Genomic DNA, 17684 nt, shown 5'->3' on the forward strand with positions numbered 1-17684 from the left:
ATTCTGTACCATAGAACATGATGCTCAGTCTATAGACTGGTGGGAGTTGGCTGGCAGCCACAGATCACTGTTCAGGGACAGACTGGGCATTGGTGAGTGATCGTGTTGTGCACCACTTGTTTCTTTTGAGTTGCATTCTTTCCTCCCTCCTTTTCATTACAATTGCTATAGTTTTAATTTATATCTTGTGTCAGTTATTAAACTGTTCTTATCTCAACCTGCAAGGTTTACCTGTTCTCTTCAACTCTTTCTGGTGGTGGTGGGAGTTAGTGAATGGCTTGTGTGGTAATGAGTTGGTAGCTGGGGTTCAACCATGACATTTGTTAGTTTTTTTTATGTATGTATATATATGGGAAATGTATGTATTTGGATTAGGCATTTGCAGTATTAGGAGGCACATGTTATTTCTTAGTAGTATGAGAGCCAGACACCAATTGGGCAGGCACTGTGGGCTGAAACTGCTTTGCAAGCCCACTGAACCTATTTGTTAATTATTAAATTTACTCATGCTGTATTCTGGGGTATTTTTTTTTATAGCCATCTTTTGGTTACTATATTACATCTCCGAAGAAAAGGCAACCTGTTGCTTTGCTAAGGCAGTCTGATTCATCAGGAGGTGACACCATCCAAGAGATTTCACAGTTGTCTGAGGTGCTCTCAGGTAATTATGGAACAGCTCTTTTTTTCTGTAGGGCATTAATGGAGCAAGTCTGTCCCAGGAATGCAAGTTTTTAGACAATTTCCTTACTGTTAATTAACTCTATGTCTTTTTTGTTGTTGTTGTTCTTAGATGACCTAGAAGCACAAACAAAAGAACATGCAAATTCTACTAGCTCGGAAGATTCGGGACATGGGATGGATACTGCAGCTGGAATACATAAAAGCATTAATACAGAAGCTGCTACCAAAAGTGAAGCAAAGGTATTTGTCTTGTATTTTTCTCTAAAGTGCAATTGTGAACTGAAAGAAAATTCAACTGACTCCAATTATTATTGTTTCTTTGGTTACAGCTAAATTCGGACTTTCATATCAGCTCATTGCTTTTTATATTGATCATTTGAATCCCAATAGGTGCCACTGTTTGTTAGGATGGTTTCATTAGAATAGCATGATCCTGTAGTGAGCCAGGTGTTACTATCACCATTTTGTTTTCCTTTTTCTTCCAAATTCACTTTTGGAGTTGTTAGTCTGTCAGCCTATAGTTTTTCAGAGACTCGTAGGCTATTAACATTCTGCCATCAGGTTTCTGAATTTCATCTGTGTCTTGCTCTTCTATTTTTTTTTTAATGAAAACAACTTGTCTTTACCATAGGAATAAAGTCTTGTAGTTGATAGAATTTAAGAATATCAACATGGTGCAAGTCTGAAAAAGTGTATTTTCAAATTGGTAATCCTAGATACCTACCCTAGACACCTACCTTCTCTGCCTGAATGTGTCACCTCCCTAAGCCTGCTGGCAATGCTCCTCCTAATGCAGGCCAGGATGCTGTTGACCTTCTTTGACGCAAGGGCATGTTACTGGCTCATGGTCAACTTCCTGTCTACCAGTACCCTCAAGTCCTTTTCTGCCAAGCTGCTTTCCAGCTGATTGGTCCACAGCCTGTATGGGTACCTGGAGTTATTCCTCCTCAGGTGCTGGTCTTGGCGTTTCCCTTTGAACTTCTCAGCCCATTTTTCTGTCCTGTTGAGGTCCCTCTGAATGACAGCTGACTCTCCTGGTGTATTAGCCACACCTCACAATTTTGTATGATGATGAAACTTGCTGAAGGTGCACTCTGCCCCATCATCCACATCATTAATGAACTCGTTGAACAGTACTGGCCCCCTGTCTTGATCTCCAGGGTACTCTACCAGTGAGTAACTGGCCTCCTGGTGGACTTTGTGCTGTTGATCACAACCCTTTGAGCTTGTCAGCCCAGCCAGTTTTTGGTACAGTCACGGTCTACTTACCTGCTTTGTCCATCTTTTTATGAGGATGTTTTGAAGACATACATGCATATCTACAGGAGGACAGCTGTTTTCAATTCTTGCTGAATGGGTGTGTGTCTGAGAGGTGGGAAGAGACTGGTCTGGACGTGACTCTCTATGTACTCCATGCTCTTTGCTAACCACGGCCGATGTGAAAACTAAAGAACAAATCAGACTTGAGTGACAGAGAAAACAATAGCTTTGTCTTCCCCCTGTAGAGAGGTGGATGATTTAAAGTTAAGTGGGAGTTTACTGTATATTTGGTCATGGTACCTTCTTTGCTGTTTGTTTTCAATGGGTTTTTACTCCCAGTTCTTTCAACTGAATTAAAGCTTTTTAGGATTTGAAAAGTTTTACATGAACTAAGACTTCCTAGCAGGCAATCGTTATTTCATCTTTAAAAAAAGCCTTTGTGGAGTAGACTTAAAAAAATCAGCAGAATAAGAATTATGCCTATTGTAGTGTTCCTTCTTGACAGGCAATTAAAAATGTGACAACTAGAAATGTTAATACGTTACCATATCTCAAAATGCAAAATAATTCAAGCAAGCAAACAAAATACAGGAAACAAACCACTAAACAAAAAATTTCTTACTATGGTGCATTTTGGTTTGTTGTAGGATGGAACTCATAAAGACAAGTTTGAGGACGGCTTATCTAATCATTCTGACTCTGTCCTGAGTATTAGCACAATTGCAGCTGCTATTGCTAATGCTTCAACCAGTGCTGAACCTTCCCAGCTAGCTGCTATGATGATGGCACTCTCTAATAAAAGTAAAAGAACACATTTCCTTCCTGGAATTGTTAAAGAAGCGGAACTCTCTGCTACTCAAGTATTATCCAGCAATGATGAAAATAGTGTATTTGATATGGAAAAATACCTCAAAAAAACAGATGAGAACGGACATGAAAGTGAATATGAGAGTATTGTGAAACATGGGGTATCTGTCCAGAACCTTATCTCTGATACCTTGTTACTGGGTAAAGATAAAAGTAAGGATGCTCTTGCAGAAGACTTGATGAATAATCACAGCAGACAGCAAGAAATAGAAAAGCGATTGCTGAATTATCTCAATGAAGGAAGTGATAGTGAGAATTTTTCCAGTCTGTCTAGTGTTCCCAACCATGAAGACGTAACTGCGGATAGTGTTAGATGTTCAGAAAAGTTGTCAGATGTAGTAAATAGTAAACATTTACAGTCAATGGGTACTGATGTTAGATCAGATACACTTAATGGAAATGAAGCCCACACATGTGGAATTCCTTTAGCAGTAAACAGGGAAGTGGCACAGAGAAGTCCCCTTGCTTACCAGAACAGCAGTCTCAGTAGCAGATTTTGTATAAGAGAAGGTGGAGAAACAGTAGATCAAGCAACAGATGTTGTTCCTGAACCACGTAATGATTTGTTGGAGGGAAGTACAGGGAATACTCTGTGTCTCAGCAACTTAAAACCTACTAAGCAATCTAGTAGATATGTCTCAGTAAGTCCTACAAATGCAAAGCCTACGCAGAAATTGGACAATGATGAAAGGAAGCAAAATGCAGAAATAGAGAAGAGAAACAGGGATGCCAATACTGCTTGTGGTGGGAATGGAAAACGTGTAACTTTTGAGAAGCTCTCCCCGACTTCCCAGAATAGTACTGGTAAGTAAACCTATATAAATGTAACCAGTTATTGAAAAGGCTTTCTTTACAGTAGACGTGTACTTAAATAAATACTGTTATTAAATTCTGTTTATTTGATAGACAATAAATCCATTCTACCTGAATGTGACTTAGAGCATCTGGAGGATGAGCAGTATAGCTTCAGACCTTCAACTTCACCTCTGATTCACTCTTCTCCTAGTGAGACTTCTGGAACAGCGTTTTCAGGGTAAATTCTTGGTGCAGGTTATAAGAATTAATGGTTTGTGAGGATTGTTGAGGGATCAAGTTCTATTTTAGATGTTGTCCTTCATGTAGGTTTATAGAAGCTCATTATTAGGCTAAGACTTCATTCATAGACTAACCTTGACATTCTATAGACCAATGAAGATGTTTATTTTAAACTTATAAGTATTTCACTCCATTTGGTTTTCTAATTCGAACCATTGCTTGCTGTGAGAGAGGATGGGTAGAAATATTTATATTGCTTTTGACCACTTTGTATCTTGATGGATAGTTCTGTCTAAGGTTTAAAGTTTTCTTTGCAACTGAAGGAGCAAAGTATTTTAAATGAGCTTCCATAACAGTAAGTGTCATAAGCTGTAAGATTACAACTAAATTAATGTAGTCTTAAACATATAAACATGGCCAGTAGCTAATAATAATGTGCAATCTCATAAAAAGACAAGGCAACTGATTTCTTTCACTTAACTTTTAAGTTCACTGTTTGGTATCTAATTACAGTTAGTGTTTTGTACATGTTATTAGAGTTGTGGGCTGCTGGGCGTTTCTCAAAAGTTAATATGTGCAGTAGTGTGTGTATTCTTTCAGGCATGTTATGTGGATATTAGGATTTCCAGTTAAAATTGTGATTTCTCATTTCTACTGACTAAGTTAAACAGAATGCTTAAGTTGACTTTTAGAATAGTCTAGCTAATGTGTAGTATTGATTTTCTCGAGGGCAGCATTAGAAATATATTCTAATACTCTCATACTTTGAATCTGTTTTTCAGGTCTGAAAAGGACTTTACTTGCCCGTCCCAGTATCAGGAATCTTCTTGCAAGGAGAATGTACTACCTCAGTCGGTTTACTCAAGTCCAAGCATGAGCAGATTGACATATGTCTCTGCAGCCAGCAGTACCCATAAGAACACAGCAGCAGTACGTAGTCCAGAGACATACTGGGTAAGAAAAACAAAACAGCCCCTCTCCCTTACCCTCAAACAGAACTTTTAAATGGTCAAAGTAATTCTAAAATAGAAAAGGGTTTCAGAACGGTTTAGGACATGCTGTGCATAAGGAAAAGGTCTTCTGCTTCTCCCCAAGTCCTGATTTTTTAGAAATTTGAATTCTGGAATAGACTGTGCTAAATGCATGTACTCTAATGAATATAAACAGAGTAAAACAATCAAAGAACTACAAACTTTTGAAAAAGTTAGATTTGGTGTATTTTTTTCCTTTCATTTTTTCCCATAACTTTTCGTTAAGTCATTCTGTTCTTGGAATGTAGTGCAGTATTCCAGTAGTATTTTGTAGGATCTATATCTGCTTTCATCGCTCCTGATGCTCTCTTTCTGTTCAGCTTCAGCTGTTAGGAGAATACTTTTCCTGGTTTAATTCTTTTTCTGTAGAAATGTTTATAAATACATAGTTTAGCTTGTACTACTTTTATTCAGGACTGAAACTATATTTTTCTACCTCTGACAGCTGTTCTGACTGTTTTTATTGCTTTGGAAAAGAGTATACTCTGAGAGTGAAATTTGTGTTCAGACTTGCAGTCTTATGCTGATTAAAATAATTGACCATCTTTTATCTGAGTTTATGCATTCCTTGGATCTTAGATCTTTCTGTATTGTCTCCCCTCTTCCAAAGTGTGTAGAACTGTGGATGGAGCTTTAAAAAACAGACAGACAGAAGCTGAAAAACCTCTGTGACTGTGTGGATATCTGAGTAAATACAAGTGACTATATTTATTTTGCAATATCTTTGTCAGTTGTGCTTTTTTCTAACACAGGAAATAGAAATGCTGTCTACTATACCTTCTCCTTTCATTTGCAAAGGATAAGTCTTTTCAGGACTGATGACTAGTGAAAGCTTAGTGAAGCCTTCTCTTCCTCCTATAGGAGCACCAGCAGCAATGTTGCTTCTTCCTGATCCTTGGAGGATGTGTGTGCTGGCCTATGGCCCATTTTGTTCTAGGTCTAGTTGCTTGAGTTACACAGGAAGTATTTGTTGTTTTCCATCTTGATTTTTCCAGTGGGAATCACAGCCCAATAGGAAGGAACCCAAGGACAAGTTTGAATGGGTGTTTTCTTGCAGTCCATGCTGGCATAGCATCAGCTCATAGGTCTGTTTTTCACAGATTTGCATATGGTTCTTGATTACTGTTACCTCATACCCGTGGGTGACTCTTTGTGCTTTGACATAACTGGCTGCATACTGGTTTACCCCTTTGTCTTGAAGAGATATTGCTGTTTAAGTAGTCTTTGTTCCCCAGGATAGCCCAGAAAGGAGATCCTCAAGAACTTTGCCAAAGATTTACATTTGTATTATGAGTACATTTTTAAGTCCCATTTATAATGCCCCACAGTGTTAATTTATTCCTTTGTGTTAGGAATCTTTTTTGCTGAGAGGGAGTGACTGATAGATTTTAATCTCATTTGTTCTTGTTGAGAGCCACTTTCATGTCCCTTGCCTGAAGCTTCTACAGACAAGAAGTTGTTTGTATTGGTGTTACTCTCAGATCTGAATACTTACTATAGCACAATCTCTTTAACTAGTGGTGCCTTTTCCCTTTAACATTAGGGTCAGGTTGTCAAAAGTGCATGTTTTTTTAATTTTTTAAATTTATTTTATTTATCGTTTGGTTGAGTTGGCCTGGTGAGCTGCACCTTGGGGAGCTGCTCTGAATGCCCTTTATAAAGGACTGTAACTTGCAGCTTACTCGTCTACAACAATCTGAGCGGCTATTTTATTGGTCTTTCCCCTTCTTTTACATGCTATTCCCTGCCTCCCAAGTCCTGTTTACTTCAGATGAATAATTGCTTTATACTGTAGATACTTTCCATCCCTTTGTGTAGCTCTCTTGTTCCTCTGTCAGAGTTTTCTAGGTACACCTGTCCTGAGCTGATGTCTCATTGCTTTGATACCACACTGTCTAGTTTTGGTTCTGAAACTTTTAAAAATTATTTTGAAACTCCATTTTTGAAAATGGAATCTGTAGTGTAGGTGTACTTAACAAGAAAAAAATTAACCTTTGTAGCACATCTAAAGAACACTTCCATTTTCCAGATTGGTAGGGGACATACCTGGATTTGCATCCATGCTTTCATTGTGAAGACTCTTAAGTGTGTTGCCAGTTGTGGAAGGGTGATTTTCCTTTGGTCAGTCCTCCTCTGCTGATTAGTGTCCATGCTATTGTTAATAGCTACAAAGAGTGCATGAGAGAGTGTAATCACTTTTGTTCTTGACTGTTAACTCACTAGGAGAATCCTTGAAACCCATTGTGTGTATACATATTTATGATCTGTACTTCTGTTTCTCTTGGTTTGATTTCCAAGTGAAAAAAACTCAAGACTCTGGGACTAGGAAGAATTGAGAATGGGGGTGAGGTGTGCTCATTCCAGCTATACCATGAGTACCTGACAAAATGGAAGGTCTCTGGGCTTGAATGATTTCTTTGTGTGAGCGCACAAAGAACATGTTTGTGTCAGTGCAGTTTCATGCATCTTGATTCCTTTTTGATTAGTGACTTGGTTCAAGGCCATTCAGCTCATTCTTAAAAAGCTGGCAAGTGTGTCTAGTGTGTTATCAACATCGTTTTTGATACAAATCCAAAAATACAGCACTATAGGGACTGTTGTGAAGAAAGTTAGCTATCCCAGCCAGACCCAATAGAATGTGACTTGAGATAATAGACAGGTTGAAGTTGCAGGTTTTCTTTTTCAAGGCAAAGAGCCACAGTTGTTACGAAAGTAAAACTTCTGACAAGACTTGGCAAACTTGTCTATTTGTATTGAATGGCAATACCAGTAATGGTCAGACAGGAAAGTTTCCTTAACAGGCAATACTAATATTAAGTTCTGTCCTATGTACCCTGCTTGCTTTTCGAAAATATGCAGTACACATGTTATGTTTGTTTACTAGGATGAGAATGCTAGTGAACTGAGCACAACAATAATTCGAGCCAGCCCAACTCCTCCACGGGAACATGCAAAGGAGAATCTAGAAGACCACTCGTGTCAAAGAAATAGAAAAGAAGCAGTACTTAGTATTGACCAGAAACGAGAAGAAAATGAACTTGTGGGTCTTCAAAGAAAACTCGATAATGTACTGGATCAAGAACTGTCTCAAGAAGGTTTTCCAAAGAATGAAAAGCAGATTGCATCTATTCCTTCAAACGTACCAGCAAATCATAAAGAGCCAGACCATGTTAAATCAGCTTTACCAAGTAAATTATGCACCTTTCAGCCTCATTCGGTCAATGTTGATACACAAGAGGTGTGTCAGGACCAAACAAACAAAGCACAGAGACAAGGATTACAATCTGTGAATGTAGTACCTGTATATTCTGGATTAAACACTTACATGCCATGCAGTCAAAACTCATCTGGTGAACAGTATGTTCCTATTTCAACATTTAAATCCCATGTCACTACCTCCGAGAGTCAAGCAATTCCTTCTGTTCCCCCCTTGCTTACAGGGCATTCTCTTGCAACAACTCCATTTGCACAGCAGCATCTGGGAAATATGCCGTCTTCTGGAAATACAGTTCTGTCTCAGTTTCACGGCTGCATCTCTGCAGGTTTTGGACCTACGGCAGGGCTTCCATGTTCCAATATCCCAGCAGGACATGTTGAGAATCCACTTACTGTAGGAATTCCTTTAGGTCCAAATATTGGTCCTGGCTCTTTGGGTGCAGCTTCACTTTATAATCCACACTCTACTGCATGGAATAATAATATCTTAAATATAAAATCATGTACTGGACAACCTCTTGGAGCTGGTAGAAACGAGTGGGAGTTGTCAAAGTCACCTGGTATTGGTAAGTGTGTTTTTTACAGTGTGTTTAAAATATAGCTGTAGACAAGAATGGTGATAGCAATGTTGCTTATATTGCAGTAAATAAAATTAAGATGACTACTAAGTTTAACCGCAGTTATTGTTTATGCAGTCTTTGTTATTTAAAAATCCCCTATTACTAATTTCCTGTTTAATGGTGTTCTCTGAATTCTTATAGCCTTTCTAATAGACTTAAAAGAAATTTCTTATAATGTAGAAGAATTTTAGCATTCTTCATCATTGAGTAGTTTTGTGTTTATGTTAAGGGATCTAGAACTGTCTTTCATAAGGGGAAGATAAATCCTAGCTGCAGTTCAAACTAGGCAAGACCCTGGAAATTCCATTGTATTTTATCAGGAAAGTAGATGACATTTCTATTTCCAGCTTAATTTGGCATTAGCAGTCTGTTAAGGCCAGAAGTCCAAGGAGGAGACTGGAGGGCTCAAACTGTTAGCTGGTTATAAAGGGGAAAGACAAGCTGCCAAGTATCTTCTGACCTTTCTGCTGTTACTCTGTATTTAGACCTAAGCAATGCAAATTACTATTTCATTTTAAAGACTTCTTTTAACCTACAGTCTTCTTAGTTGTTTTCTGCAATACTTTTTTTCTGGTTCATTCTTTCAGTCTAAATGACACACTAGTGGGGTTGAAGATTTGAATTTGTGACAGTTTGTAGCTTGTTTATTGATTGTTCTAGGTCATTGATCTTGTTAGTGCATTTTAAAATAGTGAAATTTGAACTTCTTGCTCGTCGCCTGTATTTATACCAACAAGATGTCATAGTACTGGTATTCGAATCTTCTGAGTTGGGCTAGTACTGATTCAGTTGTGACCAATGAGTAATTTATGAGTTGTGTATACATATATTTGGTGGGTATAGAATGTGCTATTTCCATAAATATTTATTTCTGTGAGAGTAGAACTTTAAGATGCAAATTAGGAGTGATTGAAATTTCACATTTCAGACTTGTGGAAAACATCCTTATGAGAATGTTAAGAGTCAAACATTTCTTTGCCATAATGAAGCATTTGTCAGATAAGTTCATAAACTTGACATAGTGGCAGCCTGAGTGTTGTTTTGCTTCTGGGTACTTGAAACTAACAGGAGCATATTTTCTTCTGAAGGACATGTAAAAATACCAGAAGAACTGAAGTTCCCTAATGCCTGTTGTGTGGGAATTGCATCACAGACGGTTCTTAGCATTTATAATCCAACTGACCGGTGGTTGCAGGTCAGCATTGGAATACTCAGTGTTTCAATTAATGGAGAAAAGGTAAGAGATTTTTTTTTTTTTTTAAGCTGAATAATTCTGTAATCTTATCAGATGTCGTAGGTAAAATTAGAGCTCTCTGTACAGATTTGTAATTTCTCCCCTGTTTTATATTTAATATGCATGAAAGCAGTGCTACCTTCTCTCAGCCAGGCCACCTGACTTACTCCAACAAGTAGGCTTTGAGAGGTAAATGCCACATCACAGAATTGACTTGTAGAATTGTACTGTGTGCATGAAGTGTGGTAGGTTTGAGTTTACTGGTTCCCACCTTTGTGTAGGCAAGAAAAGGCAGCCCTAGGAAAGAAAGCATCCACACTGAGAACTGTTACTGCTAAAACATTTTTGGCAGTTTGCTCCTATTTTTCTTGAAATCAGGAGATCTTGAGCGATGGAGAATGAGAAATATTTGGAGCAGATTTCAAGCTGGATGGATTGTAGGTAGCTTATAGGCCATAGATCAACTGTCTTGCACTTTAATTTTGTTAAATTTTATCTGCTTCTGTTATCATAGTTATGGTTCCAGAAATAAAATATCTCAAGAACGTGACAGTGAGTATACAGTATTGCTCTTTTCTTGATTTAAATCTGGTTCTTGCTGGTTTTGTTTGGTCTGTGTTACTGAGAAATAGCGGACAGTGATTCACTTAAAATATTGCAGCTTGTAAGTTTTATAAATCCTGATCGTATCCCTCCTTAGGCGTGTTTTTCCAGCAGATGTAGCACATGTCTTTCCAGGAGTGTGACTTGTGGCTTTGCTGTCCTTTTTTTCAGAATGTTTCCTCTTTAAAGAACACCAAACCACACTTTTGTGTGTGTATATATTTATACACGTGCATATGAGAATTACGATTTTTTACATGTTTTTCTAATCACTCAGTATCATGGGGCTTTTATGCAACTATTCTAACCTGAGATTCTGTTCTATCAAGAGGTGATTATTTTAGATGAAATTGCTTTACAGTTGTTTCCAGGAATAAATGTATGCATTTGTTTGCACGGTATAATTAAACTCCATTTTTTGCAGTCAACTCTGAGATACATGGAGTATGCATTACAGTCTGTCTTTCCTGCTTGAAAATTATCTACAAATATGTTCAGAACAGAAATTTTAAGACACTTGCACTGGGATTGACCAGTAGCTTCCATACACCAACTTTCCCATTACTCTTCCACTATAGCTCTTCCTTCCATCTCTGATGGCACAAAACACCAAATGGAGTTGGCTTTGTTTGTTTATTTTGCTGCTGTTCTTTCTCAAAAATCAGAGTTTCACTTATGAATTCATTTTTCCAGTGTCAGTCTTTCACTAGAAGCTGGAAAGAAATCCCAGCAATTTTCAGGCTGACTTATCTCTTTAAATTAAAAGAAAATGCCTACAGTTGAGTGGGATGGAAATGGGACATGAATATGAAAACGCATTAATTAAATGGGGGGGAAAACATATACGAAATGTCTGTGCTGAGCAGCGGTGCCAGATAAATGTGGTATTTGGAAAGAAATCACCCTCTGGCAAAAGGCCTGTTGAAAATGACAGGTATTTTCTTTTTCAGATGGATCCTATGAAGTATCAGTGTCTGGTTTTCAAGAACAAAATCATCGTAGGATCCTATTCTACCAACGATCTGAAAATACTTTTCTTACCCTCTCATTCGGGGATCTTTCAGTGTATTCTCAATGTTTCATCTTGGCCGGTTTCTGCAGATGCCGAGACAATCGTTCAGTCAGAAGCTTTGGCAAGTAGAGTAGTTCTGACAGCAGTCGCTGAAAATCCTCATTTAGAAGTAAGTAGCTGCTGATTGTGGGTCTTTCGTTGTTGTTGCAATTTTACGAATAGTTTAATGACACTGGAAAATAATAGGAATGCAGGATTGTTCCCAAAGAAACCTGGAATTTCATATGCTTTGAGTGGGAAGAGAATACAATAAAATGTTGGAGAAGCTTATTGCTGTCTGGGAAGCTCTAGTTGTGGAAAAGCACCTACTGGAAAAAAAAAGGATTCTGACTGAAAAGAATAAATTAAAATGTATTACTTTTCCATTGTTAAAACAGTGGATGAGATCTTAAATGTCTAATGCTTCCTAGGTATCTGCTGTGTTGGGTTGGGCATTAAATGTAACAAAAAGCATTTGTTTCCAATTATAAGGATTTCTTTTTTTTTTTTACATCAAGTAGACTTTATCTTTGTTTCTTATTACTTCCAGCTTGTTTATGGTTGTAGAGAATATTTTCTTATTTTGGATTAATTAAAAATTAAAGGTAAGTAGATGTATAAAATGCTTTTGTCTTGAGTCTTACCATGAAGAACAACCAGGTAGGAGACAGTGTGACATTACGAATTAAATCTGGCTTTGTGTAGAATGTAAGAGTATGGACAGGCAGAAATAGGCTTGATGATACTTTTGGAGGTTCCTGAACAAATTACCTGATAGTCTGTGTCATAGCTGATAAAAGTAAAATTTTCAGTCATTAACCACAGCTTACAATTTTTTTTCCCTTTTAAGGTGGTCTGTTAACTTTCTTTCGGCTAAGTATATGTTTTAAAGTAATGAATGTATATGAATGCATATAGTTTTTAATGTCTCTTCCATAAATTTTAGTTTATTTTTAATGCATTTTTTTCTATGTAGTTTGTAAAAATCCTCCATTCTCTATGTTCTTCATGGGTTCATTCAAACTTGCTTCATATTAAAATTAAACCCTGTGGTCAGTCTCTGCATGTCTTGTTATATTCTTGAGATTGGAAAAAGTACCAAATAAAAGCTATATTTTGCTGCAGATCATGACACTTAAATGTTTTTAAACTAGCAAAAATTAACTTCCTTTTAGTTATTGTCTTAACTTTTAACTTGCTAAAATGGCTTTTTAAGTATCTGAAACTGACATTTCTTACTTGTTAACAATAATCATAGTTTAAACTTCTTTTTTTTTTTTTTAAATTAGCCAAAATAATTTGATTCTCTACTGAGTTTTGGTGGGTGAATATTGCACTAAGATTGGCTTAATTAATTCAGGCAAAATATATGTGAGATAGCCAATTGGCTGTAACCCCTTTTAATATGAAAGGAAACATATTTCTTAGACTTCTCTTACCCCAATAGGATGTTTGTATTATATGTGGGTATAGCATTAAGAGGATGGAATAGATGAATAACATCCTTACTTTCCTGGTGCTTTTGTATGGTAGTGTATTTTGGAGGTTTTCCTTCCTTCTGAATTCTTCTTTGTTTCAAAACCAGGTGGAACCAGGAAAAGGAGATTGTCTGGACTTTGGTGACTTAACTTATGGCAGTTGGAAGGCTCTTCCCCTAAAACTTATCAACAAAACCCATGCTTTTGTGCCAATTAGGCTTATTATTAATGCAGTAAGTACAGTACACTTCCTGTATGTGCAAGTTAACATCTTGTGATACTGAATTTTAATACTCAAACACTCACTTTATGTTATATATCATTAAGAAATATACCCTGGACACTAGATGTAAGATTCCCAAGAAATCTTTGGTTAGTCAGGAAATAAACTGGTTTTGCAGGTTAGTTGATCTGAGTCTGCTGTAATGGTACCAAAACCAGTGCTGCTGGGATAGGTGTGGTTTTCTTGTTTCATGTGTGTTTGTTAGTTTTTGTAGCCTAGCAGTGGGCTTCTGCCTCTGACACTTGCTTTGATAGCACAGGGCAGCTGATAGCAAAAGGGTTGTGTTGCCTAAACCTTCCCTCTGAGAAGCTGAAGATATATTCCACTATTCAAATGGAACAGTTGACTGTTCAAAGAAGCAGCCAAACTTGCTGCTAGCAAGTTTAACAGGAGCAAGGGCAGGACTCTTCACTCTATCAGCTTTGTGTCCCACTAGAGAATAACCTGTATTAGAGGCTACAGGATTCTCCTCTCTGTATCTCTCTGGCAATGCAGATTTCAGGTTTTTGGCTAGGCTGGCTGCTGATTTGTGCTGTGGGAAGAGCTGGCCTTGTTTCCGTATATGGGAGAACAAGAACGGACTGGCCTTATGTTAAGGTGGATCGGGTTATCGTGGTGACTAATGATATTTGGTCTTCAACAGCCAAACTTCTTGGAAGTTTAAGCTAAGCAGATTCTACTTGTCCCCTTTTGCTGCAGAAGGATTTCCTACTGTTTTTAGAGGGTTTGCTGGACTATTATATACTAACTGAAACTACAGGCTAATTTTTGATATTTTTTTTTTTCCCCCAAACTACTTGGATAATTCAGAATTGTTTGGCATTTCTAGGCTTGGTCAGCATTGCTGTTAGTGACAATAAGAGATTTAATACTTGTAATACTTTATTTCTTTGACAGAATGCAGTAGCTTGGCGGTGCTTCACCTTTTCCAAGGAACCTGTTAATCCTTCTGATGAACAAAGGGATGCAGTTTCTCAGACAACAGCTCCATCAGTTGTAAATCATGTGATACATGCAAGCTATGATGGGCAAGTGAGTAGTTTGTGGTTGGCTGATTCTTCCTGTTACTTGCTGTCTGAAATGGCAGTACTGAATATCTGAGTTCAAAGTAATGATTTTTGGGGAGTCTACCTGTTTGAGCAGTATAGTTTTGTTTAGGTTTTGTGGGTGGGGTTTTTGCTTGTGAGTTTTTTCCCCCTCTTTTAATAGTTCTCTCCCTCCCATTAAGATGTCAACCAAATTCTTTTTCAGGATCCTGAAGCTTTGACAGTTTGGGTTCTTTTCCATGCACCTAAGAAACAAATTTCCTGTTCAGGTATAGCGATTTGATTTTCATTTTAACTGAAACAGATTTGACTTTTAGTGTATATGTGTGTTAGAATTGCAGGAACAGGCTGTAAACTTCAGATGAAATGGTCCATCTTTGGTTTATGTGTCCTAATATTTTGGGTATCACATTCGGTTTTAATAACTGTAGGAAACAGAATACTTCTATGTCTTAATTCTTCATATATTATCAGGGACATTTATGCTTCAGTATCAAACTGTACAAAGTTTGTACTGCAGGATGCATGGAATTTGAGTTACTCCTTTTGCTGAGGGAATTAAATCATCACTAAAGAAAACATTGCTTTGGTTGTAAAATAGATAAATTTGAAGAAATCTCTGAATTTTTCTGGCTTCCTGGATAGAAAATATTACATATATCTATTAGTTTGGCTAGTATGGTAGGATGGGGTTTTGTTGTTTGCATTAGGGACAATTTCAGTCACAGCTGACAGAAAAGTAAAACTCTCAAGTAAGATTCTGTGCAACTTTAAAGAGGAAAGAAAAGTGTTGCCAGGGTAGTGGGAGAGATTCTGTTAATATCACCACAACATGAATATGTTAAGATTGAGCAGTAACTTGCTTTTGTTACTCATGAAATTGTTTCTAGATCCCTTGGGTCCAGCGGATGAGTTCTTGGCAAGAGTGGATGTGGAAGTGGATAGTCCAGGACCTACCACTGTCATTAAAAGTATTTCTCTCCGAGCAAGAGCTGGAACAGCAAGGATACATGCTCCAAAGGACTTACAGGTTTGTTTGTGTTTCGAGAATATTTGCCTCTTCCTTGCCTCCTGTTTTTGTAATGTTCGTTTTTATTATGTATGTATATATACATACATACGCATTTACTTTTTTCTTACAGAAAATACATCTGTCTACTAGTGTGGGTTCAACAACCAAACAGCAGCTGCCACTGAAAAACGCTGGAAACATTAGTGTATATTTGAAAGTTAAGGTACGTTGGTTTTTCCCTCTTGAAATCATGATTTCTGTGCTGTTAATACTGTTGAAACTAGAGTTGAGCCTTGGGGTTTTAGCTCAGCTCTGTGGCTTGACAAAAGGTTTATAAGTTTATGTAAAGAGAATGAAAGATAGCAAAGAGATTAGCTCATGTTATTGGAAAAAGCATATGGATGTTCTGTTGCTCAGCTTTGGTTGTATTTGTTTTAACAAAAATAACTTCATGATTTTTACTATATTTTAACAAGTATATAACAGGTATGTAAAAGCAGTGAACCCTGTGCTGCACAGCAGGTGTTAACTAGGTAGTAGAATAAAGCCTGTTTGGAGCAAAGATGAATATTATCTTTGGGAAACATCTATACTTTCTAACAAAGGTGCATCAGTTTTCAGTGTACATCTTGCCAACCCAAATACAAAGCGAGTTCTTTTCAGATATGCAATGTCTTTACTTGACTTTAATTTTTTTAGAGAATCCATGGAAAGTAACTAAAATGAAAGGGAACTAAATACTTTTGAAACTAGCATTTCAAAGTCGACAGAAGGAGCAGTTGGTCCCATTTTACATAAGAAAAAAATGAAATGGAGAGTTGTGAGCCCATCATTTTTCAGATCAGAGGCCACAGAAATAGGATGTATGACTAGTATCACAAATGCCACGTTACGTGATGATACTGGATGCTAATTGATAAAGTTTTGGAGATTCCAGGTGTATTTGAATTGTCTGAACTACAACAGATGTACTACCAAACTGTATTACATGTCGTAGAAATGTTTATTACCTTAAAATAAGTAAATAACCCTCCCTTTTCCCCTTGCATGCTTTCAGACATCAGATCAGGACAGCTGCTTTACTGTTGAGCCTGAGGGCCTTTTTCTTTTTCCTGGAGAAGAACAAGCAGTGACTGTCCTGTTTTTTCCAAAAAATGTAATAACTACAGAAAGGTAATATAACAGATTCTATGCTGCCTGTGTACTTTTGACATTAAGGTAGTGAACAAATTGAAAGTTTACCTGCAAGAGAAACTTTGGCTTCAATTGTTTTCACAAGAGTCCTCATCCATTACAAAAGGATTTTTGCTAGGGTTCACCTTTTCCATAGATTACCTACCTCTTCTGCTATGTATAACTTAATGAATAGGTAATATTTCCCATCAAGAAATATTCTGAGATTTGTTTTGTATAAATAAATGTAGCAAGTCCGTGAGGCTCTTTATATGGTAGTTGTTTCTAAAGTACAACAAAGCTTCAAAATACTTCAGAAGCTCCTTCAGTCGCTTCCCTCTTCATCAGTCTGCTGAGGCAAGGGAAATGTTATTTTAATTTTACATATGAAAAAAAACTCCAGCACTGATCAGGATCACAAATATTCATCAATTTTACCTGCCACAATCAAATAAATGTTTGACTGTACATTCTGTACAGCACTGTACATGTTTCTTTTGCAGATGTACAACATTCATAGTTTTGCACGTAGCACCTGTTAAACTTCATTCTGTGAAATAGACTTGATGGTTCAAGTGACCATTCTGGTGCCTTGTAAGAGTTTTTGGCAATGACAGGCATCTGACTCATTTCTCCGGAGCAGCCTTTGCTCTTTTGTTATATGTTTTCCATTTTCTGCTCTAACTGAGCAAGAATGGACAAAGGAGTATCTTCAAAGTATGTTAAGCTTCACTATCTAGCTTAACCGGGCCTACCCAGTGCATTAAATCACACAATGAGAAGTTATGTGCTAGTGACAGTATGATCCTGTGGCCTTATGCATAACTCCTTTGCTTTGTAGACTCAAGGTACTTGGGAGGGTTGGAAACTTTGCAGTCTACATGCAAGTGCTGCCAAAAGATAAATAAAATAACTCAGGCAATAACAAGGATCCATGTTGCCTGCTGGTGGGATGCAGGGCTCTCTGTTAGCAGGCATCATAGGAATTCACTGGCAGCTAGAATGGAGGTTCTTGAGTTTCGTTCCTGGTATGGAGCATGTCTGTGCTATAGCAAATGCTTCAGCCTATTATTTAAAAGCTTGATTTCTTTCCT

General features: G+C 37.4%; 1 protein-coding gene across 3 annotated transcripts in view; it reads left to right on the top strand.

Annotated features, from left to right (window-relative positions):
- CEP192 (centrosomal protein 192) overlaps positions 1–17684 on the top strand; it is a 60601-nt gene that overhangs the window by 12785 nt on the left and 30132 nt on the right. For all 3 annotated transcript variants that reach the window (XM_027742931.2, XM_039387090.1, XM_027742932.2), the window contains exons 13-26: positions 538–661; positions 791–921; positions 2589–3612; positions 3715–3841; positions 4626–4797; positions 7759–8656; positions 9799–9947; positions 11498–11728; positions 13184–13309; positions 14257–14391; positions 14611–14674; positions 15296–15435; positions 15548–15640; positions 16475–16590. In XM_027742931.2, the coding sequence (XP_027598732.2) occupies positions 538–661; positions 791–921; positions 2589–3612; positions 3715–3841; positions 4626–4797; positions 7759–8656; positions 9799–9947; positions 11498–11728; positions 13184–13309; positions 14257–14391; positions 14611–14674; positions 15296–15435; positions 15548–15640; positions 16475–16590 (3530 nt within the window). The remainder of the gene's footprint in view (positions 1–537; positions 662–790; positions 922–2588; positions 3613–3714; positions 3842–4625; positions 4798–7758; positions 8657–9798; positions 9948–11497; positions 11729–13183; positions 13310–14256; positions 14392–14610; positions 14675–15295; positions 15436–15547; positions 15641–16474; positions 16591–17684) is intronic.

The sequence above is a fragment of the Pipra filicauda genome, unplaced genomic scaffold (genome assembly GCF_003945595.2).
Source record: "Pipra filicauda isolate LSUMZ 115617 unplaced genomic scaffold, ASM394559v2 scaffold52_size3558583_pilon, whole genome shotgun sequence".
In the NCBI taxonomy this organism is placed as follows: Eukaryota; Metazoa; Chordata; class Aves; order Passeriformes; family Pipridae; genus Pipra; species Pipra filicauda.